This window comes from Brassica rapa, chromosome A09 (genome assembly GCF_000309985.2).
Source record: "Brassica rapa cultivar Chiifu-401-42 chromosome A09, CAAS_Brap_v3.01, whole genome shotgun sequence".
Taxonomy (NCBI): Eukaryota; Viridiplantae; Streptophyta; class Magnoliopsida; order Brassicales; family Brassicaceae; genus Brassica; species Brassica rapa.
In genome coordinates, this window is record NC_024803.2 from 27,419,109 (window position 1) to 27,444,160 (window position 25,052).

General features: G+C 30.5%; 1 protein-coding gene across 1 annotated transcript; it reads left to right on the forward strand.

The window, feature by feature from the left end:
• The first annotated feature begins 16,249 nt into the window (after window positions 1-16,249).
• Window positions 16,250-19,575, forward strand: LOC103840414. The gene is made up of 6 exons (XM_009116922.3): window positions 16,250-18,167; window positions 18,422-18,517; window positions 18,596-18,711; window positions 18,813-19,018; window positions 19,114-19,290; window positions 19,386-19,575. The coding sequence occupies exons 1-6, from the start codon at window positions 18,155-18,157 to the stop codon at window positions 19,426-19,428; spliced, it is 651 nt and encodes a 216-aa protein (XP_009115170.1). The 5' UTR covers window positions 16,250-18,154; the 3' UTR covers window positions 19,429-19,575.
• Window positions 19,576-25,052: the final 5,477 nt, after the last annotated feature.

Genomic DNA, 25,052 nt, shown 5'->3' on the forward strand with positions numbered 1-25,052 from the left:
TTTATTTTTCATAAATTTAGTTGACTATAATATTTTTCAATTACAGGAAATTATCGAAAAATTATATTTTACTTATATAATATTATTTTAAATACAATCACAATTTTTTTACTGCTTATTTTTAAGAGTTTCATAAATTTAGTTGACTATAATATCTTTCAATTACAGCAAAAAAAATATCGATAAATTATATTTTACTTATATAATATTAGTTTTAAATACAATCACAATTTTTTACTGCTTATTTTTAAGAGATATTAAAAAAAAACTAAAAAACAAATTCTAAAATAAACATCATTTGATCAAATAGTTACAAAATAGTTTAATGAGGTAGATATATTATATTTTATGATTATTAAAGTTATTTTTTCTTAATATTAAATATGTTTTTAAATTTTAAATTTTTTGTTTGTGGAACTTAATAGAACCGTATCAAAATACCAAAGCAAATACGGATTCTCATTTTTAAGATTATTCAAATAAATTTTAGTTTTCATTCAATAAATCAAAGGTATAAAGTTATTTAGAATTTTTAAAATATTTTAATTATTGTAAATATTGATATGTGTACATGAGCTTTCAAAAATGTATCAGCTACTTACGCATGTAACTTCACATTGATCATCCTTTATTTTCTAATATTTTAAAAAAAACATCAACATATAATTTGATAAATGTTATGAAAATACATGCACATTTGACTTAATTATAATAATAAAAAATTATACTTAATTTTTAATTTGAAAGAATATATGTAACTCAATATACTCACAACATGAATGATTCGACTAATCCAACTTATATCTAAAATCATAGATTTAACTACGATAAGATTATATAATTTTATAAGAATAGTAATATATTTTATAAATATAAATCATAGGACAACTCAAAAATATTAAAAAGGAAAATAAAATATTAACCAACTGTTACAATTTAGTTCTTTTGTAAAAAAAAAAATATATATATATATATAAATGAGACTTCAGAATATTATCGTTTCATTATATTAATTTATGTAATTTTGAATCATACACTTTAGTTTATTTTTTTATTTCATTCTAAGCACAATATATCTTAAGTTATACATAATCTTCATAAAATATATTTACATATCTAAGATAACAACCACATAAATGTAAATAAGAAATTAATTAAAATTTTAATATATAGAATAAAAAATATTACAGTTGAATTCATATATGTAATCTAATTTACCCAAATGATAACTAAATCGACTAAAAACAACAAAACCTATTAGATATAACATATATAAAAATTAAAGTAATATAATATTATTAATATAAATGATACACATAAATTATAAATTAATTTAATATTAAATATAAGTAGCAATCAATTATTATAATATATTTACTTTAGCAATATTTATATCCGTGCATGAGCACGGGAAAATCACCTAGTAACCAATTATAAAAAGAAAAAGAAAATATTTTGGGAAAGGTAGGATTTAATGGCTAAGGACAGAATAGATATCTTACACATCGTTACAACATTAAAGGTATCCATTATTTTCTGTATTTGCTGTATACAGAAGTTTTTTTTTTTTTTTGGCGTAAATTTGGCTGTATACAGAAGTTGATAGGTTGCTTGTTGCATTAGCTCTCCGTTATTGTAGTTTTGCTGGTTCTTGTTTGATGTATTGACGCAGAATTAAGCCCGTCACTCATTTTTTTATGTGAAACTGGTGATGTTGAATGTACATATCTCGTGATAGTGGCTGGCTGATTCTGATAGTAAGCCAAATTAAAGGTGAAAACTGAGAAAGTAAAAGTAAAGACACCTCCTCAACTACTGTTTTTGTCGTAGGATTTTTATGATCTTCGAACAAAAGATCATGTCCATATACTCCCAGTCTCCCATACACAACCATTCTATTGCTGTTTGTTTTTTCATGTAAGGCGCGCTACGAGACGTTCTCGTTTTTCTCACGTTGAAAACTCTGTTAATTACCATATAGTCCCATACACAATCATACTTGAAAGAAAGTGTTACTTTCAAGAATCTTTTGTGAAAAAAGTATTTTTGGAAAAAATATGTTGGTGATGTGATTTGTTGTTTTGTTTGTAATGCTAAAATGGTATTTACCCGGTTTATGAAAGCGATTAGATTTATTATTGTCCTTTAGCGGAGGATCTATCTACAGGGTTCTACCTTAGACCACCACTATCCCTGTTTCTTAACTGGGTTTTTAAAGAAAACTAAATTTTAACCCGTACACCCGTGCGGTTAACATTTCATTTATAAATATAAAATTTTATATTATTTTATACATAATAATTTATGATAATATATTACTGTCATTTTAAAAATAACTAAATAGATGATATATAGTTCTAAATATTAAAATTTATCATATGTTAACAATTTTATTTTTTGCAAAATTATTACATAATTTATGAATATTAATCATTTCAAAAGGTGAATGATATTTTAGTCACTTTAAACGGTGAATGATATTTTATTTATTTATCTTAATGAAAGTATTTTTTCAAAATATATTGGTTTACCAATTCAACATAATTTTAATATGTTTGCAAAAAAACATAATTTTAATATGTAATTCATTAATTATTTCTATTTTAATATAATGTAGAATATACTTATAAAATTTATAAAATTAGTGAAAAATTTCATTATTTTATTTATAATAAAATTTTAATTAAAATTAATTTATAATAATATTATACTACTAATTGTGAAATTAATCAGTGTATTAATTAAAAGAATATTTAAATTTTTTAAAAAAATTTGTTTGTCTTTTTCTCAACATATTTTTTTATTCCTATAACTAAAATTTAAATTTATAGTTAAAATGGATTTGTTATTAATATCCTTATTATTATTTAGAAATGTTATACATTAAATAAACTAATGTAAACAATAAAAAAATTATTTGAATATATGAACCTAGACTTCTAGTATGACTATTTTGTAATAGATAAAAATGATATTTTTATTTTAATAGAAAAGATAACTCATTTAATTAAATCTAAACTAAATATAAAGTATATTACCGATCCTAAAGTAAGAATTTTGATGACCGATTCTAAAGTGGGTTTTGGAAACAGGTGTCAGCCAAGCATGGATTCTATTTTTCTTTTCTTTTCTCTTTTCTTTCTTTTCTTCTCAGTCTTGTATTCTCAGTCTCGTGTTCAATCGAAACACACCAAGAACAATTGAAACCCGTAGTCGGGTTCCCCATCATCATCACTTCTCCGTCTCGTCTTCTCTGTCTCGTCTTCTCCGTCTCATCCTTCTGCTTTCTGTAAGTGTGTATTTTTGTCGATGAGGGTTTTGATTGATCTAGTGTTTAAAGCTCAATCCCTTTTTTTTTTAATTTTGCTATCAGGAGATCGAAGAGAGGAAGATGAAGATAATGACCTGGCCTTAGGCAACGAGTTTACTATTGGATATACTTGACTTACAAGATAACTACAAATCTAGATTATCTTAGCTGTACATATTCTTAGAATATGTTGAGTATATTACTTTGTCATGTACTTATAAATATTGTACGTTGATCATTCAATAAAGTATCATTCTCTCATAAGTCTTATATGGTATCAGAGCTCTGATCTCTCAAAACCTTTCTTTTTCTTTTCAAAAATGTCGTCTGAATCCAGCGCCGCCACTGCTGAACGCACCGCGGTTTACAACTCAAGTGATCCTAACAACTCACTTCTCTCGGTGAACATGGGCAACATCACCAAACTCACCAACACAAACTATCTCATGTGGAGCAAGAAGATCCATGCTTTACTCGAAGGTCATGAACTTCACACCTTTCTCGTTGCACATGACTCCATCCCTACGCCAACTATTGAAACAGATGGTGCAACAGAACCAAACCCTGCATATATCACATGGAGGAGACAGGATCGCTTACTCTACAGTGCGGTCCTAGGTGCGCTCTCCCTCCCAATCCAACCTCTTGTTGCCAGTGCCACTACCACACATGAGGTATGGAGCACGCTTGCTAGTGCGTTTGGTACTCCAACCAGGGGTTACATACGACAGCTGAAGTTCCAGATCAAAAGCTGCACTAAGGGTTCCACAACCATCAGTGAATATCTACGCACTATGAAAACGAAAGCTGATGAACTCGCGCTACTAGGCAAGCCAATGGATCCTGAGGATCTCATTGAACAAGTCCTTGCTGGACTTCCGGAGGAGTACAAACCTGAAATAGATGCTACCAATGGTCGTGACAATCTCATCTCCTTTACGGAGCTTCACGAGAAACTGGTAAATCGGGAAGCGATGATACTCTGTGCTCAACCATCATCTCCAGCCTTCCCAATCACGGCAAATCAAGCATCTCGGTCCAAAAGCAACAACAACAACTGGCGCAATCAAACTCCTCAACATCATCAGCAACAGCAACAATCTCAGGGTCAACAACAACAACAAAACCGCAACTACACAAGGCAGTCTCGTCCTTATCTTGGAAAGTGTCAAGCATGTGGCGTTCAGGGTCACAGTGCTCAACGCTGTCCCATGTTCCGTGTTATACCAACTCAGAATGCACCCTCCTCAGGACAGCAATGGCGTCCCAGTGCCCATCAAGCAGGTCTCAACACGATGAACCCTGAAGGCTGGCTCATGGACAGTGGAGCAACAAACCACGTGACATCAGACTTCCACAACCTGTCACTTCACAACCCATACACGGGAAGTGATTCCATTGTCATTGGCAACGGCTCTGCACTTCCAATAACACATACTGGTTCTTTTCGCTCTCACACTCCTACTCGAGACTATACATTTAACAATGTCCTTTGTGTGCCGTCTATTCATAAGAACTTGATCTCAGTACATCAGTTCTGCAATGATAATCAAACCTCTGTGGAATTTTTCCCTTCTATGTTTCAGGTGAAGGCACTGGACACGGGAGCAACCCTGCTGAAGGGACTGGCTAAGGATGGTAGCTACGAGTGGCCTTATTCAACTCTAGGAGCTTTTTCTGTTTCAAAATCATCTTTGTCTCATTGGCATCATCGCCTTGGACACCCTGCTTTTCCAATTCTTAAAACAATAACATCTTCGTTTTTACCTTTGGTTTTATGTAATGCCTTGGAGTCTACTCCTTGCAATTCGTGTTTATTGAATAAGAGCCACAAACTTCCTTTCTCTACTACTACAATCTCTTCTACTCATCCTTTACATGTCTTGTTCTCAGACGTATGGACCTCACCAGTCCTAAGTGTCGATGGCTATAAATACTACTTGCTTATTGTTGACCATTTTACTCGTTACATGTGGTTTTTCCCTCTTAAACTGAAGTCACAGGTAGCAGCAACCTTCACTCGGTTTAAAACTCTGGTGGAAAATCAATTCAACCAACGTCCGTACTCTATACACTGACAACGGGGGAGAATACATTGCTCTTGCCTCCTTCCTGTCAACACATGGTATCTCACACCTTACAACTCCACCACACACGCCAGAACACAATGGCATGTCTGAACGACGTCATCGTCACATAGTGGAGACTGGACTAGCACTCCTCACACACGCCAAAATGCCTCCTACATACTGGACATATGCATTTGCCACAGCAACTTACCTCATCAATCGCATGCCAACAAAAACACTCGCTATGAAGTCCCCATACTCTCAGCTTTTTTCAGAGGAACCGCATTATGCAAAACTCCGAGTGTTTGGTTGCTTATGCTACCCGTGGCTTCGTCCATACACATCTCACAAACTCGACCCCCGCTCCCTTCCATGTGTCTTTCTTGGGTATTCTCTAACTCAATCTGCTTATTTATGTCTTCACTTACCAACTTCACGGCTTTATGTCTCAAGACATTTCGAGTTTTGTGAAAATAACTTTCCTTTTCCGAGTTCAACCTCATCTTCTGCTCACCAGGACGAGTCTGAACCCTCTTGGGTTCCGACAGTGACTCCACTAGTCAATGATTTCAGGTCACTCACGGCTCCTCCAGCACCAGCTATGCTCACGTGTGCAGATCCTTTGCCGATGAACACGACATCAGCAGCACCGGCTCACGGTGTGGCAACAACATCAACAACACCTCCTGATCAAATCACGACAAAAACGACTCAACCTGAGCCTCCTACTTCATCGCTGGAACAAGTACCAACGAACAATCATCAAATGGTCACTCGAGCAAAGAACAAAATCGTCAAACAGAATCCAAAGTACTCATATTCGGCTCATCTAGTACTTGCCAGTCTTGACCCTCACACGGTGACTCAAGCACTAAAGGACCCTCTATGGCGAGACTCTGTCAGCGCAGAATTCAACAACTTCATACGCACTGACACGTTTGAACTAGTTCCACCCTCGTCGGAACAGAACGTTGTTGGCTGCAGGTGGCTGTTTCGAACCAAGTTCCTCCCTGATGGCACCATTGACAAACGAAAATCTCGCCTCGTCGCTAAAGGCTACACTCAACGTCCAGGCATTGACTTTCATGAAACCTTTAGTCCGGTTGTGAAAGCTCCAACAATTCGAATCATCATCAGTGTTGCAACTACGGGGGATTGGCCGCTGCGACAACTTGACATCAACAATGCATTTCTCCAGGGAACTCTCGATGAAGATGTTTATATGCAACAACCTCCAGGCTTTGTTGACAAGGATCGTCCCGAGTATGTGTGCAAACTCAAGAAACCAATATATGGCCTCAAGCAAGCCCCGCGTTCTTGGTACAATGAGCTCAAACGGTTCCTCCTGCAAGCTGGATTTCGCAACTCACTTGCTGATGCCTCTTTATTCTTCTTTAAGGATAAATCTGTGACCATGTATCTTCTTGTGTACGTTGATGACATAATCATCACAGGAAGCTCTCCAACTGCAGTCCGGTCATTCATTGATCTCCTCTCCAATCGCTTTGCCCTAAAGGACCTTGGAGATCTCTCCTACTTCCTTGGCATTGAAGTCACCCGCTCCAGTTCTGGTGTTGTTCTCTCTCAGCGAAAGTACATCTCTGATCTTCTTCATCGAACTCTTATGACATCTGCAAAGCCCACTGCTACTCCTATGTGTTCTTCATCGTCACTGACTCTCACAGATGGAACACAGCTGTCTGATGGAACTGAGTATCGTACAGTGGTTGGTGGTCTGCAATATCTCTCTCTCACTCGACCGGACATCTCATTTGCGGTCAGCAAGCTCTCGCAGTTCATGCACAAACCCACAACGACGCATTGGGAAGCAGCAAAACGTGTTCTCCGGTATCTTGCTGGCACTATAACAACTGGTCTCGTCTTCAAGCGTCCCAACTCACTGTCTCTCCATGCCTTCTCCGATGCTGATTGGGCTGGCAATCGAGATGACTATACCTCCACTGGAGCTTACATTGTATTCCTTGGACAGCACCCCATTTCGTGGTCAGCTAAGAAACAGACGAGTGTCTCCAGATCATCTACTGAAGCTGAATACCGGTCTGTTGCTAACACCTCTGCTGAAGTTTGCTGGGTCACCTCACTTCTTAACGAAATAGGTGTTCCTATACCTGCTACTCCCACTGTATATTGTGACAACATTGGCGCTACTTATCTTGCAGCAAACCCTGTCTTTCACACCAGGATGAAGCACCTTGCACTTGACTATCACTTTGTTCGCAATCAAGTTCAGGCCAAAACACTGCACGTCACACATGTCTGCTCCGCTGATCAGTTAGCAGATGCCTTGACCAAACCCCTGCCTCGTCGTCGGTTTGAGTCTCTGTTTATCAAGATCGGACTTGTAAATCGCCGTCCGTCTTGAGGGAGCATATTGGATATACTTGACTTACAAGATAACTACAAATCTAGATTATCTTAGCTGTACATATTCTTAGAATATGTTGAGTATATTCCTTTGTCATGTACTTATAAATATTGTACGTTGATCATTCAATAAAGTATCATTCTCTCATAAGTCTTATATTTACAACGTCAATGGCCTTAGGCAATGAGTTTCCCAGTTCGACTAATGAGAAAGGTCGTACTGGTTACTCCGGTACGCATCAATCAGACAATCACTCTGTCTTTAATTTTTTTTTAAAAAATTGGATTTTTATAATGTTTGTTGAGTGAAAAATTTGTAGGTGTAGCAACGTTCTGCAGGGTGAAGTCACTATCTTAATTAGATGAAGCAATGTTGCCTAAGGCCGTTGACGTTGTAAGTCACTATCTTAATTAGGATAATACGATGGATGCTTGTGTTGAATGCTTCTGATGAATGGTTGTGATGTTTTAGTGTTACATTAAGATGAAGACTTTGAACCCTATTACTATTGAGATGTGGTTAAGTTAGGACAAACTCTTTGTTTTCTACAGAGAGCTATGGCACGCTTGTGCTGTTCCTCTCGTGACAGTCCCTTGTTTGTTGCTGGTCTCTTCCTTTTGCTCTGTTCTTGAGTTTTAATCTTTATCATATATCATCAGAAACTGCTACTAGTTTCTCTGTCATTAGTATATGTTTCTCTCTTTTGCTCTTGCAGCGTTCTTAATTTCTTATTCAATGCTCCATGAAACAAGATGGTCACTTGTAGGTTGGTTAATCTCGCCTTGTCAAGCCGGAAGAAGAGAGAGCGGTGACAAGGTGAAGCCGGAAGTGGAGACAACGGTGAAGCTACGGCTGAGGCGGTGAAGCCGAGGAGTACAGACGGAAGTTGGGCTAGTATCATTTTCTGGTTTTGATTGTTTGGTCTCTGAAGTTATATCATTCATAAGAGTGATTAGGAAGTGTTTTTGGATTATGAAAAGACCAATTTTTTTAAGAATCTTTGATTAAGAAACTTTCATTGGAGGACAAAATCTAATAGTTTTTTAACTAGAGTTTTTAAGTACAAATAATTACTTGACAGTTATTTTTGGATTCACCCCCTAAGATGAACCTATAGGTTCACCAACCAATAAGATTTAGTTATTTTAAATCTGATATCTTTTAAAAAAGAAAACAAAATATTGTCAAATTATATTACGTTTTTAAAATTAAAAAAATTATAAATAAATAAAAATAATAGTAGTTACAAAAAAAAATTAATACCATAAACAAAATACTAAACTCTAAATCTAAATCCTAAACCCTTTGGTAAACCCTAAACCTTTTGATAAATTTTAAATTCTTGAATTTAAAAAAAAATATTTTTAACACAATCAACAAAACACTAAACCCTAAATCCTAATCCTAAACCCTAAACCCTTGGTAAACCCTAAACCCTTGGATAAATCCGAAACTCTTGGATCAAATCTTAAACTTTAAGATTTATGATTTATTCAAGAGTTTAGGGTTTACCTAAAGGTTTAGGGTTTAGGGTTTAATATTTGTTGGCAGCGTTAAAAATACTTTTGAAAAACAAATTCTTTTTTTTTAGATTAAAAAATCTTTTTTTTGTGATTAATACAATTTTTATTTTAAAAATATAATATAATTCAATAATATTTTGTTTCCTTTTTTAAAAGATACTGAATCTAAAATGACACAATCCTATTGGTTGGTGAACCTGTAGGTTCACCTAGGGAGTGAACCCAAGAATAAGTCATTACTTAAATAATCACTAAGAAACTCAATTGGGATTATAGGGTTAATCATGCTCTAAGATATATGATATTTACGTCAACATTTAGCAGTTAATGCCACATAACCTTCAAGGGGTAAGAGGTTACTTGTGGACGTACACCGACAGAGATAACTGTTCAATCTATTTTCAATACTGTACAATGTATAGTGTTTTCTGTGGTCAGTTGGCTAACAATTAGAACTATACAGCAAAGAAATGGTTTGTAGAAACTCGACGACTCTTATTGAGCCATCGTTTATTAAGTTACTAGGTTAAGACATGTGTCTTGCGCGAAATGAATGTTATATATATAAATTATTTTATATAATTTAATAGCTTAAGTAATTTATAATATTTTTAAAAAATTAAGTTGTCAATATTTTTTCAAATTTTTTATCAAAAAAAATTGTTCAAAGTACTTTCAAAATTAAGATATTTATATATTTTCTTATATGACATATATTTAATTTAAAATAATATATATATATATATATATATTTATTTTTAATACTTATTAAATGAGACTTTCAACTTATATGATTTTTTAATTTGTATCATGTCATAACAAAAATTTTAAACCATAGATCACAAAATTTGAATGTGAAACTTTTAAAAGTTTTAGTAATTTATACTCGTTTTTTAAAATTCAAAATATAACATATAAAGAAAACTTTTAATTTTTATTAAATGGTTACTATGGTTGTTTTTTTTAACGCTGATTTATTACGATCTTACAATTATGATATAGGAAAGATTACATCGACGATTCGACAACCGACAATACTACCTGCCTAATGAAGACCTACACCTAACTGCGCATCACCTGAGCCGTCCTATGAAGATTCACGTCTGGCCAGATTTACTTGCACCATGTTGAAAATCCCTTGCAAGCCTTTTCCTCTGTAGTCTGCATAATTGTTTAATAAACTGCTCTCTCCGGGACGTGAAACCTGGATTTCTTGTAATCTGCAATAAATTGTATAGTCTGGGATTCGAACCCCAGACCTGGATGTAGAAGCCTTTAAACCTTAACCAATAGGCTACGGTGCTTCTACTAAAGCACATTAATAATGTAATTATGGTTAGTTTAAAAATTAAACAAATATAATATAAGACACTTATTTTTATCAAATCTTTATTTTTTAAAATCATTAATTGTCATATATATTTTAGTCATATTAGGAAATTTCATAATTTTATTTATGGAAATAATAAAGCACATTAATAATGTATTTATGGTTAATTTAATAAAAAGTTTATTATATATTTAAATAGACCAACCTATTTCTCTAAGGATTCTAAAAATCATTCTAATGATGACATGTGGCTACAAAAAAATGTTGTAATATTTCTCGAATAATATATAAAGGATTTGGCATCTTATGTATTGATAGTATACCCTTACAAAATTTAGCTATGGCAAATGGGTTAAGTGGAAAAAATTTAACCTTTAAGGTTAAACAATAATATATATTGTGTAGTTAAAAACTTCTGTGACAAAAAAAAAGTTTAGTCATGGAAGCCTTAGGCGAACAAAAGTAAAAAGATCCCTCTTGTTACTTTACCCATAAACAACATCGGTGAATTCTTTACTGCTCTATGAATCATGCAGTCACATTGTTGGAGTCACCCGCTTCGAATCCATGCCGTTGAACTGATGGGTTGTGTAGTTCCTTAAGCACTCCTGTCAAAACATAAAATAATTTATAAAAAGTTTCATTCTTTTATTCCACTCTTTGAAAATGCAATGTTTTGCATGATTTGAGTTTTGCATTTCAGATTATCGTTTCGTTGGCATCAGTGTGATCACTCTGCAACAAAGCACCAAGAATCCTTCCCTTTGCTTCACCAATATCTTCCTTAGGCAACCTAAATATCATCATTCTTTGTTGTTTTCTCTCACATCTCTTCAAATGCTGTGATTTTGTGTGATCTAGGTTAAATTTAAACTGTGTGATGTTTTTGTCTGCTTATGGTTACAATCACTTACTTCATTGGCTTATTACTTTGTCTTGGATTGGGATATACTTACGCGTCTTCATGAGAAAACATTGGTTATGGCCATCATTTCTTTGTGCTTGACCCTAGACTGTGTCTTCGTGGATTTTGTGTTTGGTATTATTCAAAGGCCCACTTAATGCTTTTTTTTGGCTGAATCATCTCCCATGTTCTGTTACTTGTGTTTGTCTACCATTTTGCACTAAGATGTTCGCCTCTGTACGCTCACATGTTTATTATTAGGTTATTGTTGGTTCAGTTTGTCTTCTAACAAACCGAGATGAATTTATTGGTTGACTGAAGCTCACATTGTTCTTCTAATTTCTTTTGTTTAGACTAATATTCTTTTCGTTTAATTTTCTGAAGATAAGTATACAACTATGTTTGACCACCAAATATATACCATTTTGATCTTGTACGATGTACCATTTCATTGACTCCAGCAGTGCTTAGCTTGATATTTCCAGTAAACAAAACATAATTCCAAAACAAACACTAGTTCCAAACTGTAGATTTCTTTTTCGCTTGAAGAGTTAAATGAAGAAAAGAAAAAGAAGTACATACGTTAAGCATATATATGATGGGACTCATTACTCCGCACTGAACTCAATTTGATCGTTTAGCACCAATTTTGTTTTTTTTTTTTTTGCAATGGTAGACCACTCAGACTCTTCAAATATTTATGTAAAAGTGATCTGATCTTCAAACTATCAAAATAAAGATGTGATCTTTGATAACTTAGGGGTAACATCTTTGCCACATAACTAGATTGAAATCCGCGCGGATGCGCGGATATATTTACAATTTTATTATAAAATTTGGATTAATAATTTAATAGTAATGTAACTAATTTTATCATTGAAATTTTAATATTTTAAAAGATATTTTTTATCGACAGGTTTTTGGATTGTTCAAAAAGTTATAATGTTCCAACTAAAATTGACTTCATTAATATATAAGTTCAAAAATATAAGAATAATAACCAATCAATTTGTTTAAGTTTTTAATAATATTCGATTATATATATTTTTATTAAATCATTCTAGATTTTCTCAGTTCAAATAAGATATTAATATCTATATATCAAAAACAAACAGATTTTTAAAATATAAATTTTTAAATTCGAATATCTATTTACATAAATATATTATATTAAACTATTACTTTTTTGTTACAGTACTTTTAAGCCTTCATCATTATATAACAAGATATGAGCCCATTGCGTTACAACGGGTTTTGTTTGATATTTTAATTTAATAAAAATTATAAAATATTAAATCATTTTATTATAGATTTATGATTGTTTTTTGCATTTGTTGTTTGAAATTATTTTATAACTAAAACTCGTTTTCACATATAAGTTCAAGTTAATATTTGTATTTTATAATCATGGTGTATAAATGAATTGTTATAAACTTTGTACATATGATTAGAGTAAATATTATACCTAAACGTTTAAACTGAATACAACCTGAAATAAGAAATTGAATGAAAAGTAAAAAGAAATGAAAGTCAAATACACCAATCAAGTGAATGACAACATTATACATGTTTTATATACTAATTTAATGTTTTATTAAATAAGTCTTTAAAGTTTTATTTTGCTAGGATTTTTTAAAAAGGAAAACATTCTATTTTATAAATCTCTTTTGTATTTACAATAAAAAATAAAAAATAATATTAAATACTTCTTTACAATTTTGTTTAAGATTATAGAAAAGGAAAATTACTATCATATAACCAATTACGACTATCTTCTCTTTAAAATTTCAAAAAAAAAATTGCTATCAAATAATTATTTTTAGTTATCAATATATAATTTTAAAAATTACTGTTTTTACAATTTGTATTAATACCAATTTTATATTTTTTTTGTTAATTAAATAATTTTTAGTATCATGTTCGTCATTAAATACTCTCTTAAAAATATTATCAAATAAAATTTTACAATTCTCTTTTGGTTAAAACTTAAAAATATGATAAAAATTTCTTTTGGTTAGGATTTTCTTATAAAAAAACAAAAACAACTATCAAATACTTTTTTACAGTTTTTTTTAGGATGTTAGAAAAGGAAATTAATATTATATAAACTTTTATGATTATATTTTGTCTAGGATTTAGAAAAATAAAATTTCTATCAAATAATTATTTCTATTTAATATTTTTTTTTTAAGTTCCCAGTTTTGAAATTCGTTTTTTCAATATCATTAATATTTTTACTATTTTTCTTGTTAATTAAATAATTGTTACTATTATGTTTATTATTAGTTTTTTAAGGAAAAATTATTATTAAATAAAATTTTACAATTCTCTCTCGTCAAGATGTAAAAACAATTTCAAATAATTGTTACTATCATGGTTAAGATTAGTTTTTTTTTGTTTTTTTAGAAATCTCTTTTATTTATGATTTTAGGAAAAGATGAAGTTATTTCACATAATTACAGTTTTTATTGACACATTCACAATCTAATTTGTTTTAGTTGACACATGTCACAATCATATCATGTGAATATTTGAAGTTAATTTTGTTTTATATTTTTTTAACACAAAACTATTAAAAAGTAAAGTTAGTTAATTATAAGAAAAATAAGATTACTTTTACATTTTTGTTTTATTTAGACTTTTAAAAGGGAAACTAATTATTTGATAATTTGTTTTTTTAATATTTTTATACAACTATTTTATTTTAATGGAAAAAATTCTGTTAAATTATTTATATATTTTGTCTTATACATACAAACACATGTCACAATATTATCAAATTATATTTTGCAATTACATTTTTATTAGGATTTAAAAAAAAGGAAAGTTACTATTAAATAATATTTATCATTACTTTTTAATAAAATTTGTTTTTGTTAATATCTTAGTATATATATTTTTAATTATGAGATAGATTAACACATGTCACAATCTTAAATTTTTTAAAAATCTTATTTGGTGAAGATTAAAAAAGGAAAAATTATTTTACAAATCTATTTTATTTATGATTTTAGGAAACAAATGTTATTTTCACATAAGGCAAGTTTTTATTGACACATTAACAATATAATTTTTAATAGATACATGTAACAATCATATTGAGTCAAATATTTGAAGTTTTTTGGGTTTATAATTTTCTAAACACAAAATTACCTATGAAAAATGAAATTTAGTTATTTATAAGAAAAACAATATTTCTTTTACAATTTTATTTTATTTAGACTTTTAAAAAAGGAAACTTACTTATTTTATAATTGTTTTCTTTAATATTTTTCATTAAAAGTTTTCTTGTATTGGTAGGATACTATAATTCGTTTTAGTTTAATTTTTTATAAAGTTAATTTATTTTTAATAAAATTTTCTGTTTAACAAATTTTATATTTTGTCTTATACGTACAAACAAATATGTATCATATTTTTCATATTCACACATACTTATATATGACAACACATCATAATTGAAAAATAATTGTGTTAGCGTCATAAAATGTAATAAGATGATAAGAAAAATTGAGTTGTATCAAGAAATTTAAAGAAAATACTTAGGTAATATTTTTCTCGTAAATAATATTTTATTTTTGAAAATAATATGTGGAAGCTAAAACCTAAATATATTTGTGAAATATTTGTAGCTATATGTTGGTTTATAAATTACTAACATACAATTATCTATAAAAAGGAAAGTTTGTTATTTATGGTAAAATAATAGTAATACTTTTAAAAATTTTCTTTTTTTTAGGCTTTTAAAAAATAAATATTACTTTTTTATAGTAAGTTTTACTTAATGATTTTTGTTATATAATTTCTTGTACTTGTAGGATTTTCTAATTCGTTTTTTATAGATTTGTTTTAATTAATATTTTTCTTTTACAATTTTCTTTCTTTATTATCTTTAAGAACGAAATTTAAAAAGGAAATTTTGTTATTTATAGTAAAATAATAGTAATACTTTTAAAATTTTCTTTTGTTTAGGCTTTTAAAAGATAAACTAGACTTTGATCCGCGCACCCGTGCGGATGTTATTCATTTGCAATGTCAATTTTGTGTTAGCAATTTTCTTGATATAGTTGTATATATGTAACCATGTTAATTAGGGATGGGTTTTTCGGTTTAATTCTGAATTCGGCTTGGTTTATTTTGGTCTAGGAAAACTTTATACAAAGTCAATCCAAATTAGTTTAGTTTGGTTTGTGCTTGTTTAGTTCATTTGTGTTGATTTTTTAGTTTTTTTCTAGTCCAATTACAAAAATATAAACAAATCATCATTTGACACGAAATCATTATTTTTTTTTTCATTTTTAAACATAAAGCCAAACATTACAATAAGCATGTAGAAAATGTAATCTAATAGTTTGATGCTGTTATCATTAAACCTAAGATCAATATCATAGGTAATTTTTCAATTGTGATATTAATGTAAGAGATTCATATTCTTTTATTTTATTTTTAGTTGCGTTTTTCTGTTAATTTTGAAGTAAAATATAAATTTATTTAATTTTTTAGGTTAAATGATTAAATATATAAAATCTTAATATTATTAGTATATTTAATTAATCTAATTTAAAAATACTTCAGTTTTTTGGTTCAATTTAAAACCAAACCATTTGGATTGATAAAATCTTCAACGAAATGATTTAGATATATACTTTATAAGTTTGGTTTGGATCGATTTGGGTTCGGATGGGTCGGTTTGGTTTGGTTCGGTTCGGATCGGATTTTTTGCCCATCCTATTGTTAATTAATACTTAGTAGTGTAATTTTTCATCACTTAATAATGTATTCTATGGTGATAAAAAAAACAAAGTTATAGATTAACATAAGTTATTCTTGTTAGATATATATCTTGTGTTGACAAAAAAATATATCTTGCAAATGGATAATATACATTATAGGAATATAATAAAAAATTACAACGGCAAATATCTTTATTATTGTTATTAATATCATAGCTTAAATTTATGGGTTAGTTATGTTAAGTTAGTAAGATGTTCAATAATTTTAGGAATATTTACTTGATTTCTTATGTACTATATCGATAGAAAAAATTTAATTTTTGAGTTAATGTTATGTCTAACTAAATTATGATTTGCTTGTTAGTGGGGGTAAGAAGTTAATGGGATTTTTCTTGCTTAGTGTAATATGCCGTGGAGTACTATGAATAATTAGTAAAGTTTTAGAGTTACTACCAGTGGCATTACATTGTAATTATTTAGGAAAAATAAGGGTCAAACCTTATTTGTACTCTTGTTTTAATAGTTTAGATATTACTTATTTTATAGTTAGTTTTACTTAATGATTTTTATTAAATAATTTCTTGTACTTGTAGGAATTTCTAATTCGTTTTTTTCTAGATTTGTTTTAGTTTATATTTTTCTTTTACAATTTTCTTTCTTTATTATCTTTAAAAACGAAATTTGTATTTTTGAAAACAAAAAAAATTACTTTCAAATAGATTTTTACAATTATTTACTTGTTTAGGATTTAAAAATATAAAAATTACTATCCAATAATTTTAACAATATGTAATTGTAAAAGACTATGTAATAGCAATATAATCTTTTACAATTTTCTTTTGTTTAGGTTTAAAAAAAAAATATCACTTATTTTATATTTAGTTTTACTTTTTGATTTTTATTAAATAATATCTTGTACTTGTAGGATTTTATAATTCGTTTTTTTAGATTTTGTTTTAGTTAATATTTATCTTTTACAATTTTATTTCTTTTTTATCTTTAAAAACGAAAATTATATTTTTTTAAACCAAAAATTACTTTCAACTAACTTTTTACAGTTATTTACTTGTTTAGGATTAAAAAAGTAAAAATTAATATCCAATGATTTAACAATATATAATTGTAAAAGACTATGTAATAGTAATTGTTCTTTTCCAAAATTTTTAAAAAATCGTGAAAAGATATATTTAAAATGATAACTTTTATTTTCTAAATCTCTTTTAAATCTTAAGAAAAAAAATCATATTTTTGACACATGTCGCAATCTTAAAAAAATTATTGACATATGTCGCGATCATGTTAATTAGCAACTTTGAAGAACCAAGCTTTATATAATAGGATTTACATTATGTTTTTCAAGATTTCATATATTTTACTATTCTTATAGCAATATTTACTATTTTAAACAACATATGAAACCCCAAAATATTATATTATACTTAGGTGCAAAAACTTATATATATATTTGTAAAATAAATAAAGAACATATATACCTATGATTATGTAAATCTAATATATACTTTTAAAATAAATATATTTACTATTTAAATATATCTTATTTTTGAAATTGTGGTTAAGATCGGTTACAAAAATCTACTTGCAAATATGTAGGGGAATAAAATTCTTTTTAATTTTCTTTAAATATTATACTTTTAGTTGATTATGTTAAATAATAAATAAGATATATTAAATGTCTAGTGAATTGGTCTAACAACATTCGTAAATAAAAAATAAGACTCTAAATTAATAGAATAGATATAACTATAAGTGTTTGAAGCCTTGCTTGCAGACACAAAAACGGGACCGTTAGGCAAACCCTACAACCTTACATAAAACTCTTCCACGAAACGTCTTCTTCGGCGGGGCTGCTAACAGAAAAGAAAAATCAACATCCTCTCAATGAATGTCTCGGGTAAGTCGAATCACGTCTTGTTTTGTCTTTGAAGTTTCTGTTATGTTATCAATATTATCCTGTTGAATCATGTGCTGTACGTTTTAGCCTTATTTTTGATTCGATTTAATTATCCCGTTGAATCATCCGATTGGTTGATTCGATTCTTAGATCTCTTGTCCTGTCTTTGAAGTTTCTTGTTATGTTATCAACATTATCTTGTCCTATTTTCCATTCGATTTGATTCTGATTTAGCCCTATTGTTGGTTATACAGCTGATGAACGAGAGGACTCGATGTCTATTGCAAAACCAGTAACTCCTACTCTGAAGACAAATCTGAAGAAGCAGACGAATAAGAATAAGAAGACATGTAAAAAATAAGAAGATAAACTATTTTTTTTAGATTGAATGCTTTGTGTTGATTATGAGCTTTTTTTTTCTTTTTCAGTCTCTCTCTTAAGTAGGACCGTGCTGCACCTGTGTTCCAGTAGCAAAACAAATCTGAAGAGGCAGAAGATACTTAAGGAGAGTAAAGCAAATTTGAAGAAGCAGAAGAAAACTGAGGTTATATTCTGTGAAACTCTTGCATAGTTACATTGATTGTTAGAAAAGGAAAACTGCAAAGGTTAGATTTTTATTTGTCCTTGTTGTTTTTGTCTATCAAGAGAGAGAGAAAAAAGAAGGAAGATTCTTGCTGTTTTGGATGTGAAGAAGCCTACGAAAATAATGATGAAACCATTTTCGTTAAGGGATTTCAACATTTGCGTCCTAGGGATGAAATCAAGAATGAATTGAGCAACATTTTTGGTTCTTGTGGAAAGATAATAAGCGTTTTTGTTCCCATGCACTGTGGTACCTGTGTTCCCTTGGGGTTTGTCACTTGTTCCCTTTTTTTGAATTATTTTTGTTTCGTTTTATCTTATTCTTATCATATAAACTAAAGATTGTGTCGTTTCTTGATAACAGATTTGCTTTCATTAATCTCTTAAATGGCAAAGAGAAGGCGTTGAAACTAAATGGAAGTTACATGGGAGGAAGAAAGCTTAAGGTGATGATTGCTACTGATAGTGATGAATACTTCGGGTTTGATGACTTTGATGGGTGTGACCTTTGTGGAGGGCCAGGCAAGGTCAGATCTCGCAGGTAAACCCCCCCTCTCTCCGATCCATGAATTTGCTCTTGTTATTGATTCTTTTTTTTTCTTGATAACAAAGTAACTTTTTCTATTGATTTTGCAGGCCGATTGACATTGATAAGGTTTCTTTCGAATTGTACCACTGAACCCGAGCTTATTTTTATTATCTAATTATTTTGTCTTATATGATTTTGACTCTGCTATGCGTAAATCAAATTATGTAAGAAACTCTTTAGTATGGAGACGGTGGTTTTCTGAAATTTTTGTTGAAAAATGATTTGGTTAAAAATTATGTAAGAAACTCGTGGATCTTAGTTTTCCACAACCTCTCAGCCGAAGTTAATTCTGTGTGGGTAAATTCTCTTTTGCAAATCTTAGTTTTACGAAAGTGAATCGAACGCTTGCCTCTTGTTTTCACATCACTATAATTTAAATTTTCTTGTAGTTATGCAATATGAACATATCTTTGCTTTCTAAAATAGTAAACCATAAATTTTGCTTTCTAAAATAGTAAACCATAAACTTTACTATAACAGCTACTCTGAGTAAACTCAGATGTTGATCATTACATCTCAATATTGTTGTTTACTACAACTATAGACAAGCTTGCTAGAATCAGCAAGACTAATTTCAGAAAATGCCATCAAGCGTATCTTGTATTTCATGGACTCCCACTCTTCTCAACATCTGTTCCATGTACCTACAATTCAGTTCATTCAAAAGATTGGTATTTGGCAAATGTGTATATGTAATAAAAATGGATTAGCTAATAATTTATCTTCTTAACAAACCATATATGCTAGTGTGTCATTTAACTATTAAACTAGAGTTTATCGCGCACACCGTGCGGATATATTTTCATTTTATAAATATTTAATTTTGATATTATTATATAAATTTAAATATACAATTTATATATTAGTGCTATGTATTTTATAACTCTTTAATTTTATTGTTTAGGTTTCTTATTACTTTATTAATATAGGGGTTTGTTTTATACATTTTACCTTTTTTATTACGTTTTCGAGTTTTCATAATTTGAAATAATCAAATAAAAAATATTCTTTAACATATGATTTTTGAAAATATATAGCTGTAGAAATAAATTTTTAACATATGTTAATAACTTCATTTGTATAAAAAAATCTGACATGATTAACAAATTTGAACCCGTTTTAGTGGTAGATGATAATTTATTTAAATGAAAGCATTATATTACTTAATTACGAAATTAATTAATGTAATATTTAATAAAAATTATTTAAAAATTTAGTAGGATTTTGTTAGATTTTTCTCAACAAATTTTGTTATAACTGAAGATAAAATTCAAATCTATAGTTAAAATTAATTTATTATTAATATTCTTATTAATTATTATGTCATATTATATGATTAATGAAATGATCCTAGTAGATTTTTAAATAGTAGATAAAAATGGTAGTTCTCTTTTAATAGAGAAGATGTTACCAAGAATTTCAGAAATTTTACTATAAACACATTGTTATTTTTATATCACTTATAGTATTTTTGTACATATTTCTCTTTACATTGGTTTCTCTATCAGATTAACTTTAACAAACTCATAGGCAACTTAAAATAAAGCTTCAAGCTAAGAATTATTTCGTATAATTGTATATATGTTTAAAGTAAGTTTGAGATAAAAAAAACACACATCCACTAATACTACGCAACAAGGCGTGTTAGGCTTTGGTCATGGCCATGTCCATGGTAACAAAAAAGCAAACCAAAAATGACATCATCTTGTCAGTGATATCGTTTCTTTAAGAAATGTAATCTAATAAAGCTTTCTAGTGAGTGACAAAACTATTTGGCACTGGTTAGTAGATATGATGTTCATTTTATTTGTAAAGAACTCTTCTTCGTCATTATCCAAAGTCTCCTCCTGCTTTTATATAATTTATATTTAGATTTTATATAATTTTGTTGTGAACTATTAGCTTAGATGTATATCTTTATATATATATATATGTATTTATGTATTGTTATTATAGGTTTTATATTTTGTATTTTGGAGAAAATGAAACAACGAGAGAGGGTGAGAGCTAGAAGATGATCTGATTCTTATTCAGCTTTTTCATCTTTCACCTACATCACTACAAGAAATAGGGGGTTTGATAGCAGTCAAGGATAGTGGGTTTGCCTTTCTACTGTGGTTGATATACCTTTTAATTTTAAATAATGTTTGTATATTTAGAAACATTATAATAGAATGGTAGATAGTGTCGACACCAGAAAAATTGTCAGTTTTTGCAAGTTATTTAGAAGATATCAAATACCTGGAAGAAAGCTTTACGAACTCGAAAATCATTCATGTACCAAGAATGCAAAACACAAAGGCGGATACCTTAGCACGCAGTGTGAGACAACAGCCATCTTTCGTCGTTCATATGAATGAAGAGCATCCGGTTTAATATTCAGAGTCTATATGAATATGTTGATGTTGATGACAAAAAAAAATGGATAAATCCAAACTTATAGTTTTTCAATGGAATATTCTTCATTTTATCTTTCTATTTAGTAATATTTAACTCATGAATTTCTATGTGTTTTAGGTTGTTTCCGTTAAGAGTTTTTAAAATCTATATACAACCATGAACTCAACGTGCAGATGAACCACAAACGATTTTTTATATTTATCTATTTCTTTTTAACTAAACCATTTCTCTGTCCAATCATCCTTTGATGAGCTCTGTGTTTTCTCTGATATCACTGGATATGCTTACGGCAAACTTAAATGCCGAAATAAGCTGTACAATGAAGAAAACCTGAACTTCTTGTTCTATAAGTTTAACACAAAAGCAGAACTAATTTCAGAATAAAGCAACAAGCATAGTTAGATACAGTAAATCTATGTTGTTATTTTCCAACCCCCTTTCCGTGCTCGATGACATTTACCTGATCAACAAACACGCAGATGTCTTCACATATACCACTTTAGTTGATGCACTGGGAAAGAAAGGTAGAATAGAAGAAGCAACGAAACTCATGAACAAGATGCTTCATAAGGGCATAGATCCCACCCCTGTCACATACAGGACTGTCATCCATCGATACTGCCAAATGGGAAAGGTTGATGATCTCGTACTGGAGAAGATGCTACTGCGGCAGAAATGCAGGACAGTTAATCAAGTCATTGAGAAGCTTTGTGGTTTGGGAAAGCTTGAGGAGGCAGACAAAATTTTGGGTAAAGTTCTGAGGACAGCTTCGACATCTGATGCTAAGACATGCTATGTACTTATGGAAGGGTATCTTAAGAAAGGTGTACCTCTATCAGCGTATAAAGTGGCTTGTCGGACGTTTAACCGGGATCTGATACCTGATGTTAAGATGTGTGAGAAGCTTAGCAAGAGACTGGTTCGGGTAGGAAAAGTTGAGGAGGCAGATCAGCTAATGCTACGTTTGGTTGAGCGTGGTCGTATTTTACCCCTGCCCTCAAAACAGTCTGTGGTCTTATAAATATCTGTTTGGATTTACCTTCATTATTGTAACCAGAAACTTCTTGGTAGAGTGTTTGAGGTATCAAGCGAAGATGGATGGATGGAATAGTAATTCGAACACTAATAGCAAGACTAGAGGGTTGTTGACACTTCACAGCTCATACAATGCAAAATATACATTTCTAATTATTGATCGCTTTGATAATTCTGAGTAGTAAACACATTACAGACAATGATGTTTGCTGGTTGCTGCTTCATATTTAGATTATGTTAAAAGGTGTAACTGAGAAAGCGTGACTGTAACACCGAAGGTTTCTGTACATTTAGGATGCTCACTTTCTCTGAAGGTTATAACATCAATTATGAGAATAAAAAGTAAAATCTTTTGCAAAAGACAGGATTCAATGGTTAAAAATATAATAGATAAAAAGTTGAGGCATATTCTTGATGGGGGTATATCTTTTACACATGGCTATATCATTCAAGATATGGCATTATTTTCTGTATTTGGATATAGTGAAGTTTTTTGGTTGATTGTTGCATTAGAGCTCTGTTATTATATATTTTGTATTTTTTCGTTTATTTTTCTTTGGTGTGAACTTGGCGATGATGAAGGTACTTATCAGACATCATTTTCGTGATAATGCTTGCCTCTTGGCTGATTCTGATAGTAAGCCAAAGGTAGAAACTGTTGCTGGGAAAGGGAAGGTAAAGAGAGGGCACCTTTTCGAATGACTGCTTTTGTTGTAGCTAATTATACTGCAAATAAAAGATCATGTCTTCTCTGCTTGTCCTAACGGTTTATATATACTGTTACCTTTTTTTTTTGGAACTTACTAAGCTATTCCTATTTTGGCGTGTTGCTGTTTGTTTTTTCCATGTGAAGGGAGAGAGAGAACGTAACCCTTATGTAAAACTCGTTTTTACCCTGCTTTCTGTGTTACCACATCCTTCCAAACACACACATGATCGAAAGAAAGTTTTTACTTGCAAGAATTTATTGTGAAAAAATGCGTTTGGAATAAAATATTGCTTTGGTGATGTGATTTGCTGTTTTGTTGGTAGTGATTAAATGGTATGATCCGGTTTATGACACGATTATAACTGTTGTTGTCTATACGTGGAAGACTTGTCTAGTGGATTCTACCTTGGATTTATGATACTAGACTTGGTCGTAAACAATATTTGTGCTTCAGGTGGCAGCCGACAAAGTAAGAATAAATCTCTTTGATTATTGTTACAGTGTACAGTCTTCTATGGTCAGTTGGCTTACAATTACAGGTACTAAAAGTTTTCAAACTTTTTTAGAAAAGATAGTTTCAAGAAGCTAGTCAACGGCTCTAATTAAAACATCATTTAGTAAGTTCAATGGCATTACCAGAATATGCAGTAAAACACCAAAAATATTTCGTTTTGCTTCATATGTACAACTCATGGATATGTTAAATATCTTGTTTTTTCCCCACCCATGCAAATACTGTGTTTTTGTGTGATCAGGGTTAAATTTAACTGTGCATTGTTTTTGACTGGCTATGGTTACAATCGCGTACCTCGTCGGAGTTGGGACGTATATTATTCCGCGTCTTCATAGGAAAGTACATTGGTTATAGACATCCATTCTTTGTGATAGACCTAGAATTTTTTTTTTGAAGATTTTGTGTTTGGTATATAGCATTTACATTTTTGTAACCACAAACTTCTTGTGGTACACTGTTTGAGGCTTCAAGCAAAGATATTTTGATTGAATATAATTGTGTCCAGCTGCATTGTAAGTCCATGATGTTGGAACAACTTCCAGATCCCATGCAAAGCGACAAGGGTCTCACCCCATTGGGGTGTGATGGGTTTTGTTGTTTGATACTTCTGGCGTGTGTAAACCGGTTTGACCATGTTGCTCTCTGGTTTGTATTTGAACGTGAAGCAACAAGATCAGAGGTTTTTTGGTTGTTTTGTTGGTTGCTGAATTGATGCTTCATAATTAGATTACGGTAAAAGATGGCAAGTAGATATGAGTTGTTTTTATTAACACTGGTCAAATCGTCAATTATCTCATTATAATCTCTAGCTATGATGATCAATTTCACGGACAATGTAGAGAATGGATAAGTCCGGTTCGGTTCGGTTTCAGAGGATGCTGATGGAGTTGAGGCAGAACAAGGCGGTGTTTATGTTTATCGGGATGTGACAGTGGCGCGAGGTCTCAGAGTCAAGGCTGCAGAAGACAAGACTTTGTGGCATCGCAGATTGGGACATCCTTCCTTTGGTGTTTTAGGATTTTTACCATTTGTTTCTGGTGTTCAAAACAACTCTGA

Excerpts from the sequence above, each read along its gene's own strand:
- LOC103840414 (XM_009116922.3), top strand. Across the intron at positions 18,518-18,595 it reads GAATAAGAATAAGAAGACAT|TCTCTCTCTTAAGTAGGACC; the intron begins GTAAAAAATAAG and ends TTTCTTTTTCAG. Across the intron at positions 19,019-19,113 it reads GGTACCTGTGTTCCCTTGGG|ATTTGCTTTCATTAATCTCT; the intron begins GTTTGTCACTTG and ends TCTTGATAACAG.